This window comes from Ictidomys tridecemlineatus, chromosome 7 (genome assembly GCF_052094955.1).
Source record: "Ictidomys tridecemlineatus isolate mIctTri1 chromosome 7, mIctTri1.hap1, whole genome shotgun sequence".
Classification (NCBI taxonomy): Eukaryota; Metazoa; Chordata; class Mammalia; order Rodentia; family Sciuridae; genus Ictidomys; species Ictidomys tridecemlineatus.
The window spans coordinates 99,196,111-99,209,300 of record NC_135483.1 but is presented as its reverse complement, the minus strand read 5'-3'; the positions used below and the strand labels follow the sequence as shown (position 1 = coordinate 99,209,300).

The following is a 13,190-nucleotide window of genomic DNA, read 5'->3' as shown; positions in this document are numbered from 1 at the left end:
TCTTTCTTTCCCTATAACAAATACCAAGGTAGCCAGGAAGTAAAGGGAGAGAAAGAGGAGGCACCTGGGTCCCAATATCCCCTTCAAGGACCCTCTCCCCCAATAACCTAACTTCCTCCCATTAGGCCCCACCTCTCAATAGAGCCACAGGCTTCAGATCAAATTTTCAGACCTTTGGGGACATTCAAGATCCAAACTCTAGTGCTTAGTGTACTGGGGCTACTGTTGTAAGGACCCCATGTAGTGTCTCATTGAACCCTGGCAGCCTCCCTGTGAAGTGGGTGCTATCATCAAACTCCATAGATAGGAAACCGAGGCACTCAGAGATAAATGGCACCAGGTGGCACAGGTAGAGCTATGATGGGAGCCCAAGTGACAGTTGCAGAGTCTGAGCTGTGAGCCAGCAGTCTCCAACCTCCTGAAAGAAGAGCTGCTTTGGTGGGAGCCCAGGTGGGACCCTGAGCCCCTGGCTCAGCCCCCAGAAGACCCAAGCCAATTCCAGGAACTCTGAGTGCCTGTTTAGAGGATTATAGAGGAAACTAGGTACTGGAATAGTGATTGGGGAAAGGAGAGAAAATGTGGACTTGGAAATTGGACTGGTCCCTACTGCCTCCCAGTTGCTGAGCGACCTCAGGGGAATTTATGTGAACTCTTTAGCCTCAGTTTCTGTGTGTGCAGAATCACACTCACCAGCCAGGCTGTGGTGAGGATGGAATGAGAAACAGGGTAGGACCAGGAGACACCAGATAAGCCGGGGACCTTCTGATTGACCCTGTTCATAGTAGGCATTTGTTCATGGGCAATATAGAAAATGTCCTTAAATCATCTGGACAAAGTTGTCAGTAAAGTCCTGTTCCTATTTTTTGTACCCATTTTATAGATCAGGAAAACAAAGCCCAGAGTTCCTGTTCTGAGAGCTTTTTTGAGAATAGTGGAAGGTGGAAGTGCCCTGAGCAGTGGGTGGTTGTCCTGGCATGGAAGGTGCCTCACTCTGTATTTCAGAAGGCAAGAGTGTGAGGAGCCCTTGCAATTTCATGGGTCTCCGAGGAAGTTCTTCCCTGGCTCGCCCCATGCCCTTAAGACCAGGCAGTTAAGCAAGTGAAGCAGAGAACAGGACTCAAATGCCACCTTGGCTAAGTAGGTGATTCTTATTCCCCAAAGTCTCCTTGCTTCTTAACCCTGAATCAATTGGAAACCCCTGGTTCTTAATTGCCCAGAGGGCTGGAGGCGACCTGGTCAGCCGCGGCGCCGGCCCTGGGGTGTAAGGGTGCTTAATTAAACAGGAGAGTTACTTATTAAGCCCATGTGGGCTCTGTTTAGGGCTTTGCATACCCAGGTGGCTGGCCTGCCAAGAGTCCTAGATGGAGCAGGCAGCAGTATAGAATAAATGTACTTCACGCACCATTAGACCCTGCAGGGAGGGGCAGGGGTCGGCAGGAGGATGGATTTGCAAGATTTGAGGCAATAATCCAGAGCAGGTGATAAAATGTTGTATGCATTTTTTTTTAAATTTAGAAAGGGGCTTTGCTGTCTTGTTAGGGTGTGTGTTGTGTGCATGTTTATATATGTGGGTATATTAAGATTTAAATGTATGTTGTGAGATACGTCACACATGCAGAGAGTTCATGAGACTTAATTGGGCTGCTTAGTAAGTCCCCCTGTCTCTGCACTTAGTTACTAGAAGATTACATTACAAGTGCCTTTTTGGCTCATTTCATGTCTACCCCTCACCTGCTAGTATGAGTTTTATATTAATCACTCCCTTGTTCCTCCTCAACATATTATTTATTTTGCCAATTTTAAAACTGTATAAATGGAATAATAGTGTATTCTTCTGTGACTCTTTTTTTCGTTCTGCTTTATATCCCTGAGATTCACGCAAGTTGAGGGGCATTGCTGGAGGTCATGGAGCTGCTGAGCAGCATATGTGATTAGATCCCAGTTGGTTGGCTATTGGCTGATGTCAGGATTGGCCTTAATTTTGTGTTATTGGAGGCAGCATGAGTATAAACATTCTTAATGCATGTTTTTGGGTACATACTCGGGAGTTCATCTAGGGAACATGCCTGGTAGGAGGACACTATGGTCATTTCCTCTAGGTCACATGAATGGTTTTCTGAAGGTTTATACCCCTACCCAGAGCAGATGCCATTGTTCTACAAACACACACACACACACACACACACAGGAGATTGAATCCTGGGGTCTCTACCCCAGCCCTTTCATATTTGCATTTTTGAGACAGGGTCTCACTAAGTTGCCCAGACTGGCCTCAGCCTTGCAGTCCTCCTGCCTCAGCCTCCCTCAGTCATTGAGATTACAGGTGTGGGCCACCATGCCTGGCTCTGGTTGATATGTATAATCATCATAACAGCCCTGCTTTACAGATAGGGGACAGGAAGAGAGAAAGACTTGGCCAAGGTCACTGGGGAGCTAATCACAATAAGAACTCCAGAGAAATGCCTCTTGAGTCCTGATTAGTTTCCTGCCATATCTACAGACCCAGGCAATGGCAATCTCCCTTTATATTTTGTTCTTCTAGACCACTCATACATAGCTCCTACTCATTATCCAAAGTTTCTTTTTTAAGATTTTTACAGTTGTGGGCCACTAAAACAACAGGATGCCTTCTGAGAAACGCTTTGTTAGGCGATTTCATCATGATGTGAGCATCCTAGGTGGCTCATTTGTGAGCATCCACACAAGCATAGATGATGTCTGTCGATCACTGTACACAGGCTCTTGATGCAACAAAATAATGCAGTGAACACAAGCTGTCTGCAACAGCTGCTGGCATAACAGCAGTCGTTTTTTTTGTTTTGTTTTGTTTTAAGAGAGAATCTTTTTTTTGTAGATGGACACATCACATGCCTTTATTTTTATGTGGTGCTGAGAATCGAACCCGGGTCCCTCCCGTGCTAAGCGAGCACTCTACTGCTAAGCCACAATCCTAGCCCCAGCCCTAGAAGTCTGTATTACAGCAAATGTTTTTTTGATAAGTAGAAGTTCAATAATAACAACAAAAAGTATTGTATAGTAAATACCTAAACCAGTAACATAATCATTTATTATCACCATCCAGTATTATGTGCTGTATATAATTGCATACTCTCTACTGATAGTGCAGTAGGTTGTTGACCCCAACATCACCACAAACACGAGTAATTGTTTTTGCCACTACATTGCTATGGCACCACTTGGTCCTAGGAACTCAGGAATGTTTTGGCTCCATTATAATCTTATGACCCCAGCGCATCATGCATGTGGCTCACTGTTGATGGAAACATGGTTGTGCAGTGCATGGCTGTGTTTAGTTTTTTATCTGTTGCCATTATACACATGTTCCTCCCTGTAGTGAGTATGTTGTAGAGATCGGAAGACCCAGTAACTTGGAGAAAGCAAAACAAGAATCAAAGAAGTCAGACCCACAGCCCCTTATGAAATGGTCCTAACTTGTGGACAGAGTTCACGTTGATCTGTATCATGACCCTCTCAGTGATTGTCCCAACATCACCATGTGCCTGCGTTTGTGTAGACACAGTGGTGAAGTTATTTCTACATCTGTGGGTGGCTGGACTCCGTGTCACCGAGCCATTTTTTGGTATGTGCTCATCATTGAGGGAACATATTCTCTGTTTTGCCTTACAGATGGTGCAGAATTTTCAAGATGAATCTTGTTTTATCCTCAGCACATTAAAAGGTAAAGCCCCCTCCACCTTGTTTAGTTCAAGCCCATTGTCTGCATCTCTGGGGGGGAGCACGGGGCAAGGGAGAGCTGGCTGGATGGGTGGGGCCTGTTGCACAGCACCCCTCCAGAGGGTGGCTACCTGCAGCGGCCTTCAGCAAGAAGCAACACAAACTTCTTTGGGAACAAGAAGCAATACGAACTTCTTCGGAAACATTGCTAGACTAGCCCCAGCAAGGTCAGAACTAGTGATATTGGTTTCCAAGTCACTTCTGAAGGGGAAATTGGGGGCCAGGCAAGTTGTTCTCCATGGAGTCAATGCTACGTAGAAGCAAGATGTGTTTCAGTTTATTCGTAATGAAGTCTGCAGGAAACCCAAGTATAGAACGTGGTGGTAGGCAGAATGGGGCTGGATCTGGAGGGGCAGCATGAGCACCCACCTGAGCCAGATGTCCTGAGAGGACGTCAGCATGCCCACTGCCTGCTGAGAGAGAAAGCCTGTGTGCCAGGAGCACGCATTTATTCACAAGGCAGAGAAAGGTGTGCCGTGGCTTTCCTTAGGTCTGGGAGGGTAAGTGGATGGGCCATGTCAGAACAGAAGCCCTCTGGCTGGGTCATGGACCCTCATCTATGGTGACGCCATTTCCCCACTTGTTCTGTGGATCTAGCCTGTGTCAAAATATCTGAGATATTAACTTCAAGAAGAGTTTATTTGGCTCACAGTTTTGAAGGCTGGCTGATCCTGCTGCTCTTGGGTCTGTGGGAGCCCACGGTGGAGGTAGTGTGTGGCAGAGGAAGCCCCTCACCCATGTTATCTGGGAAGCAAAGAGAGAGGAGGGGGAGGGGCTAGGGCCCTATCGGCTCCTTCAAGGACATGCCCCCCCACTGACATAGCTCCTCCCCACTATTAGGTCCCACCTCTTAAAGGGGCCACCACCTCTCAATAGTGTCATAGGCCCCAGCCTCCCACACATGGTCCTTTGGGGAACAGTTAAGGTGCAGACTGTAGCCAATGAGAGCCTGTGGGCTTTGGAACCATGAGCCTCCATCGACGTAGGTGCTTTTGTCCTCGGATCTAGGGCTAAGTTTGAAAGGCCCATTGTCAAAAAAAGAAACTAGACAAGATACATGCCAAGGCATGTGCTAAAATCCTTGCTTTATGTGACAGTTGGCTTTCTGTGACCTTGCTTTGGTGGTCTCTGCTGGTACCCTTGCCCTTCAGGACTCCCAGGTACTATAGCACTGACCCTTTCCTTACTGTGACATATGCCTGGTGTTCCTCTCTTGCAGCCGAGAGCAATGATGGCTACCACATCATCCTGAAGTGTGGACTCTGAGCCGAAGTAGGACACTCACCTGCTCCCAGCCCCACGGACCCCCTGCGATGTTGAAATGGCACCACCGTCAGCTCCAGTCTCACCAGAAAATCTGAGGCTAGGAGGGACCCTGCCCAGTCTATGAAAGCTACAGACCACGAACTAGCAGAAACCAGTGGACACAAAACCTGGCATGCAGAGAGCCGCTGGCCCCTCACTGTCCTTTCCTCTTGGCCTCGAGCTATTGAATGGTTCCTTGGGCTTTTTCTCAATCTTGATATTCTAAAAAGGCAAGCCGGGGAGGGGGGGCACCTTCTCTGAAAACCCAGGCCTCTTAGTTGGAGGCCTACTGAGGGTCTTGGCGCCACCTGTATGGATCCCTTATGGCCATTCTCCTGCCCCCCACCCCCACCCCCGGAGAAAGCTCTTGCTACCTGTATGTTCTCCTCTCTCTGTCTACGTGTATGTTTCCTTTATCAGTCACCCCATGGCATCTGCCTTCCCTGTTCTTGGGTGAATTGTTGGGAGAGGGGTTATTCTCTGCCTTCTGCCTCTTTCACCTTCTCCTTGTTTCTGAGTGTCGCAGCAAAGCCCAGAGGGAGATGTGCTTGTGTCTGTGTGGGTACAATAGTCCCCACAGTGTACGTGTGTACGGCCAGTCCTACAGATGCTAATGCCGAGGCCTGTCTGTGGTCTGGAGGTGGGCACGGTGGAATAGAATGATTCTTCCCAGGTAGATCTTCAAGAGTGGGAAGGAATGAGAACCCAGTGATTCCTCTTTTTGCTACTTTGGTATAATTCTGTTTCCTAAGCAATCATGGGTAAGGAGGTCTAGGAAATTATCATTCTATTATATCATCAGAAGACCTTGATCATCAAAATACCAGGACCTATAGGATGCACTGGAAAAATCCCATTGAGAGAAGACCTTGTTTGACCAGTGCTCCCTATTTCATGTTTCATAAGGATGATGTATTTTCTGTGAGGGCCCCTTCATTTTTGTCCTTTTTCATTTGTAAGGGGGTATGTTTAGGAATGCAACGTTGGAATGGTTGGATTATCTTAAATATAGGAGATCTGAGTATCAGTATCTATGGTAGAGTCAGGATTTAGTCTTTCTTCTATGCTTGTGATCTATACTGACCCAGGGCTTCACCTCTGAGAATTTTTTTTTTACTTTCTTTTTTTTTTATTGGTTGTTCACAACATTACAAAGCTCTTGACATATCATATTTCATACATTAGATTGAAGTGGGTTATGAACTCCCAATTTTACCCCAAATGCAGATTGCAGAATCATGTCGGTTACACATCCACATTTTTACATAATGCCATATTAGTAACTGTTGTATTCTGCTACCTTTCCTATCCCCCACTATCCCCCCTCCCTCCCCTCCCATCTTCTCTCTCTACCCCATCTACTGTAATTCATTTCTCTCCTTGTTTATTTTCCCATTCCCCTCACAACCTCTTATATGTAATTTTGTATAGCAATGAGGGTCTCCCTTCATTTCCATGCAATTTCCCTTTTCTCTCCCTTTCCCTCCCACCTCATGTCTCTGTTTAATGTTAATCTTTTCTTCCTGCTCTTCCTCCCTGCTCTGTTCATAGTTGCTCTCATTATATCAAAGAAGACATTTGGTATTTGTTTTTTCACCTCTGAGTATTTAGGCTCATCTTCCAAACCATGGTGAACCCTGTGCCTATCAGAGTAGCCTGTTAGAGCTTTTGAAATGGAAATTTTGTGGAATATTGGAAGTAATGGGAAAATTGAGTAATGGGAATTTTGTAGAGTTTTGTGCTAGGTTCAAAGGTTGTCAGAACCAGGCAGATGTTGTTTTACAGATCAGGAAATTGAGACCCAGAAGGGCAAAGCCACTTGTGTGATATCACACAGTGATAGAGAAATGAGACACTTCTATAGCTAAACAGTAGCTATGCTATTCCTATAGAATGAAAGGGGTTCCTGATTCGTTTTCTAGGGGAAAGAGAAGAGTGAGTTAACAGAATTATTGAGATACCATTCACATACCATATAGTTTACCCATTTATAGTGATTCATAAAATTACAATCAGTTGTTTAGTATTTTATCACCCCCCAAAGAAATCCTATGGTCTTAGGCTATCACTGCTCCGCAACTTCCCCACACCAGAGAAACCGTGACTGTCCTTTTTTATATAGATTGACCTGTGCTGGATATTCTATACATATAGAATCATATCATATGAACTTTTGTGACTGGTTTCTCTCACTTGCATAATTCTTTCTAAGGTCATTCATGTTGAGCACGTATTAGTATTCTTTTTTTTTTTTTTTTTTTTTGGCGGGACTGGGGATTAAACCCTAGGCCTTACACATACTAGGCAAGTGCTCCACCAAGCTACACCCACCCCAGTCCATTACTTCCTTACTTTATATTGCTGAATAATTTTCCAATGTATGTGTATTACTGTATCCATCCGTTGATGGAAATTTGGAATGTCTTGGATTTGGGGATAATATGAGTAATGCTGCTATGAACATATTTGTAAAAGTTTTTATGTGGACATGCATTTCTTGGGGGAAATTTACATAGGAGTAGAGTTGCTGGGTCATAATAGTAACTGTGTTAAATTTTTTGAGCAATTGCCAGGCAGCTGGACCATTTCACATTCCCACCTGCCATGTATGAGGGTTCTGGTTTCTCCATATTCTCACCAACACTTGCTATGATGTCGTTTTTATTATGATATCAGAGTAGGCATGCAGTGGTACCTCATCCTGGATTTGATTTCCATTTCCCTGATGGTTAATGATGTGGAGAATTTTTTCACGTGCTTATTGGTCGTTTGTGTATCTTCTTCAGAAAAATGCCTATTTAGAGCCTTTGCCCATTTTTTACTTAGGTTGTCTTTTTATTATCAGGTTGTATGAGTTATTGGTATATTCTAGATGCAGGTCCTTTATCAGATACAAGATATATATGTGGTTGTCTTCCTTTTCTTAGTTGTATCTTTTGAAGAACAAAAGTTTTTAAAATTTGGATGATATCCAAGTTATCTATTTTAAAAAAATTTCATAGTTCTAGTTCTCCCAATGATCTTTGATCCATCTGGAGTTAATGTTTGTTCATGGTGTGAAGTAGGGATTCATCTTCATGCCTTTGCATGTAGTTATCTACTTCTCCCACCCTGGTGGTTTAAGAGGCTAATCTTTTCCATGGAATTGTCTTGGTGCCCTTGCTAATGGTCCCTGAATTTTACTTTCTTTATGGATCTTGATTATGTCATTAGGAATCTCACTCTTCCCCTCCTCAGTCTGTTTGGTTCCCAACCTTTACAGCTGCCTTCTTCCTGTTCTATTCTTGCCATCTCTCCCTACCTGTCTCCCAATATTGGGGTCATTCCACTCTGATATTCTGCCGTCTTTGGCAGAACATATCCTGCCATGTTCCAATGGCACATCCTAGTCCTTTGGATGATCCTAGACCAATCATTTCCTTTTTGAATCATGAGGAAACTGAGTCACATGGAAGTAGAATAATTTGTTCAAGGACATACTTCTCATTCGTGGAAGGACCAAGACTGGACCTTTTTTCATCTTCTGACTTTTAGCCCTTCAATGTGTCTGTGGTCGCCACACCTAAGTGATGCCACCACCCAGACCAAGCGATGGCAGGCTAAATTTTAATTCTTATAAAATGTTGTAGGTTGATTTTTTTGTTTTTACTTCAAAAGAGGTCCTAATAAAGGTCTGTTACCTGCAGTTTGCTGTTAGTAGAGGCTTCTATTTTCTGACATGCTCATTGTCATCCTTCTAACGATTATAGTTAAATCTTGTCTCTTACAGTGGAAGAGAAAATGGTAGAGTACAAATGGTTACTTGGTAGCAAAATCTCTCTCTCACCTATTAATTCAGCAGCTGATCCTTTCCTTGGGAGTCAGATAAGCTACCATAGTAGGTTTTGTTTATCATTTCATTAGAGTACAGAAAAACCATTGTGCTTCTTGTCTCTGTCCAGTGTCTTTCCTGTGGGCTCCAACTACAGACACTGGACCTGCAGGGCCTTCAGCTCCTTCCAAGGCTTTCCCATCACCCCCTGCCATGTGTGCTAGGTCATGTTTTCTTCTTGGTGGTGGTGAAGCTTTATGTCACTGTAACCTAAATACTTGATAAGAACAACTCAGAGGAGGAAAATTTTATTTTGGGCTCACAGTTTCAGAGGATCTGTCCTTGGCCAGCCAGCTCCATTTCTCTGGGTCTGAGGTTGAGAACATCACGGTGAAGGAGAGCTGTCAGCTCATGGCAGCTGAGAAGCAGAGAGAGGTAGTATGCACAAGGAGCCTGGAATGACATAATACCCAAGGACACACCCAAAGTGACCTACTTCCTCCAGCCAAGCACAACCTGCCTAGAGTTACCACCCAGTGGGTATTCAAATGATTAATTCTTCAAATAGACTTAATTCACTGATGATGTTACAACTCTCATAATCTGAGTTTCATCTCTGAATATCCTAGCATCATTGCCCGACACAAGCTTTTTAGGTAACATCTCATACTCAAACTAGAACAGAGGAAACAAAGATACAAGCATGTACTCATCTCATGGTCCAGGCCGCCATCTTGAACTGGAAGCCCCAGGCTGAGTTCTTTACTATTAGACCAGCCAGCATCTTTTTGCAAGGTTGTAATAAACCTTTCTCTGTTCACTAGTTTGCACCTGTACCATGACGACATAGAGGCTATTCACTAGAGCCGCAATAGGATTTGCTAGGGGAAGGGGTGGTACACATTTGGAAAAGGCTGGATGGGGTGGCCGAGTTCCAAGTCCTGCCTGGGATCCTAAGCAAAGGTCAGTCATTGCCCTAGTGACCTCTTGCCCAGGCAGCCTCGGGCCCCTTAAACAGAGCTATTAACCTAGAGAAGGCTTTTCTGGGAATGAGCTGGAGCTGAGCAGTGTGTCACAAGTTTCCAAGTTCAGGGTTGCTCTGGGGGGCTGGCCTGAGCAACCATGGTTCTGAAAATCATTAACAAGTTGATGATATGAATGGAAAAAGACTCCTTTGCTGTTGTCAGTAGAACAGAGGAGAAAGGCCCAAGCAAGACTCTGAGAAGGTCTAAAAGCTGGCAATGAGATGGGGCGGAGCGAGGTGAGGTGAGAGGGTCCAGTGTTGAATGTTGAACTCAGATGTAGGAGGAGGTTAGGGCAGCAGTCCTGGGTCCAAACCTGAGCTTGGCATGAGTGTCTGCCTCTCTGCGGCATATCTGTCTGTCCTTTAGAATACAGGCTGGGTACTCCATGAGTGTTGTTCATTGTTAGAGAACTTGACCCTGGGCTCCATCCCCAGAAGTCTGCAGCCACATGAATCTGAGGGGTGCCAGGTTTTTTCTCACTGTCCATTTATCAAGATCCTACAATGGGCCAGGCTGAAGGCCAGATTCTGTCTCAAAATAAAAAAGGGCTTGGGGATACGGCTCTGTGGTCATAACATGAGTTGAATCTTCCCTGTTGTGTCTTTAGAAATCAACTCTAACTCCCACCTGCTGGCATGCTTACCAGGGCTCCTGGATGTTCCCCGCCAGCTACACCATGAGCACATGTCTGGCTGGGTATGCTCAGGGGTCCCTGAGGGAGCTGTGGGGCTGGCTGCTGTCCTGAGCACAGATCCAGGTTGCACACGCTGGGATCTTGCTAGTCACATTGGCCAGTAGAAAACTGATTGCCACTCTTCTCATTGCTCCTTGGGGCCAGGGCAGCAGGGCCTGAGGTTCCAGGAGGTGCTGGTCAGCCTGATCCTGGCCTCCTTCCTGGGGCCCTCCCAGGTTTATCAGGAGAGCTCCTGAGGCCCCCACTGACTTGTGGACCCCTCTGCAAAGACCCCTGCAGGCTGTCCTCCCTCCCCCACCTCTGTGATCCTGGGGTGGGGCCATCAGCTGCTCCCTCTCCAGAGGACCACAGTGTGAACAGGTCCCTGTGTCCTTCACCTTGAGAAGGGCCAGGTGGGCTGCAGAGAGAACAGAGAACCCTGTATCCCGGGACCCTGTGGCTCAGTGTCACCATTACCAGTATCTGCCCACTCTCCCATCAGGGCGGGCAAATGGGGGCAAACCCAGCTCTTTGTTTTTGCCATTGATTTGATGATCAGGAAGTTTGTCTTTGAACCCAGTTAAGGGAAATGCTAACCTCATTTTATCCCCCCTTCTGACCCTCTCCCCCAAAATCTATTCTTCTCATTAGTAGTCTTCAATTACCCAAAAAATGTGCTCAATTACTATATCTTTAATTACACCAGTTAAAAACTTATGGAGGTCCCGGGGCATCGGTCAGTGGTGAGAGCTCTTGACAGAAGGTGTGAGGTCCTGGCTCAACTCAAGCATGGAAAAAATCAATTGTGGAAATTTGTTTTCTCTTGTGCCAATGTAATATCAGTTTTTCCTCTTGTCCCTTGAAACCGATGACATTTATGCTAGCCCATATTCAGAAAATGTTTGTTAGCCATTGAGCTAGACTTAAATTTCATTCTCTGAGATTATTTATAGTTAAAGGATTATTTTAAATAAGTTATTTTGCTTAGAAGCAGGAGATGCAGTCTGAGTCCCCCTGGCCTGTTGTGGGTCCCCCTTCCTGTGTGGCCAGGAAGCCCTCTTTGGAAGGATCTGGTCCCCTGGCTAGCTCCTGTGGCCTGTGCTCACCTGTCCCTGGGAATAACAGACAGGCCTCGGCTTCCCCTTTCCCACCTGCCCCCCAAGTTCCTGGAGACCTACTTGACCTTTGGCCTGGATCCCCTGGCCATAGTCCTGGGGCTTGATTCCAGAAAAGGGCTTTTGTGCTGATCTTCATGGACTGCTGAGGGTGGTGGTCTTCTGAGCTGGTCACTTCTGTTCTGGGAGGGGTCAGCCTCGAACTAGTGCCTGGGGTTTCAAGGACTGCTTAGCTTCTCTGGGGTCCACAGATATTCTCCTACATGTCTTGCTGCTCTTCCTGCTTGGTTTGGCCTTGGTAGGTGACCATGAGGGCCTTGCCTAGGCTTGGGTTTCTAGGCTGTCCTTGGAGGTTGAGGAGCCTTGGCATGGGGTGGTGTGGCCCATCTTGCAGCGGGGCTGTCCCTGTCTCCCACAGCTTGTCCTTCCTTGTGGACCCCTCAGGTGCAGACAGCCCTGAGCAACTGGGCCTCCATTACTACTACTTAGGTAGTAGCAGCCTCCACTGGCTGGCTAGCAAGTTACTATTTATCTGTAATGTTCTTGTATTTAATGTGGTTTCTTTGTTAATATGTATCTTGCCCACCTTCTTCCAGATTGGGTGATTCTTTTCTAAAGGTGGTGGGTGTCTATTGGGGTGGTTCAAATGGGTGTGAGTGGTTATAGAGGAGGCCACTGAAATCCAGGCTGTCATGCCACCATGTTGTTTTTGTACCTGAAAAAAAGCATATTTTGCACTTGTTACTGTACTGATGTGCAGGAGAGAAATCTGAATGTGGGGTCTGTACTTGGGTCAGAAGGCAAATAAAACTCATTTGTAAGAAACCTCTGTGGCTCAGCCTCCAGTTCTTTTGCTTATTGAATTGGGGTTAAATATGAAAGTTGCCATCATAACCCGGGCGTGGTGGTACATGCCTGTCATCCAGCGGCTCCGGAGGCTGAAGCAGGAGGATCACACATTCAAAGCCAGCCTCAGCAAAAGTGAGGTGCTAAGCAACTAGTAAGACCCTGTCTCTAAATAAAATACAAAATAGGGCTGGGGATGTGGCTCAGTGGTTGAGTGCCCCTGAGTTCAATCCCCAGTATAAAAAAAAGAAAAGAAAAAGTTGCCATTTTAACCTTTTTTTGAGTACAGCTCAGTGGCATGAAGTCATTCGAGTTGTGCAATCCTTGCCATTCACTGCCAGAGCTCTTTGTCCTGGCAAAACTGAAACTCTGCACCCATCAAACAATGACTCTTGATTCCCCTCCCCAGCTCCTGGCAACCACCATCGATTTCTGTCTGGATGAATTTGATGACTCTAGGTAGCTCATTTAAATGGAATTATACAATATTTGTCTTTTGGTGTCTGGCCCAAGATGCAATACATGTCAAAATCCCCTCCCATTTTAAGTCTGAATAATAGTCCATTGTGTAACTAGACCCCATTTTATTCTTCCATCAGTGAATATTTGGGGGTGCTTCTATCTTTTTTTTTATCCTCCAATTGCCCCTGGATCCGGGC

General features: G+C 45.7%; 1 protein-coding gene across 1 annotated transcript in view; it reads left to right on the top strand.

The window, feature by feature from the left end:
• Tfcp2l1 (transcription factor CP2 like 1) overlaps positions 1–12,510 on the top strand; it is a 62,004-nt gene extending 49,494 nt beyond the window's left edge. The window contains exons 14-15 of the mRNA XM_005315906.4: positions 3,649–3,700; positions 4,976–12,510. Of these exons, the coding sequence (XP_005315963.1) occupies positions 3,649–3,700; positions 4,976–5,022 (99 nt within the window). The 3' untranslated portion in view covers positions 5,023–12,510. The remainder of the gene's footprint in view (positions 1–3,648; positions 3,701–4,975) is intronic.
• Positions 12,511–13,190: the final 680 nt, after the last annotated feature.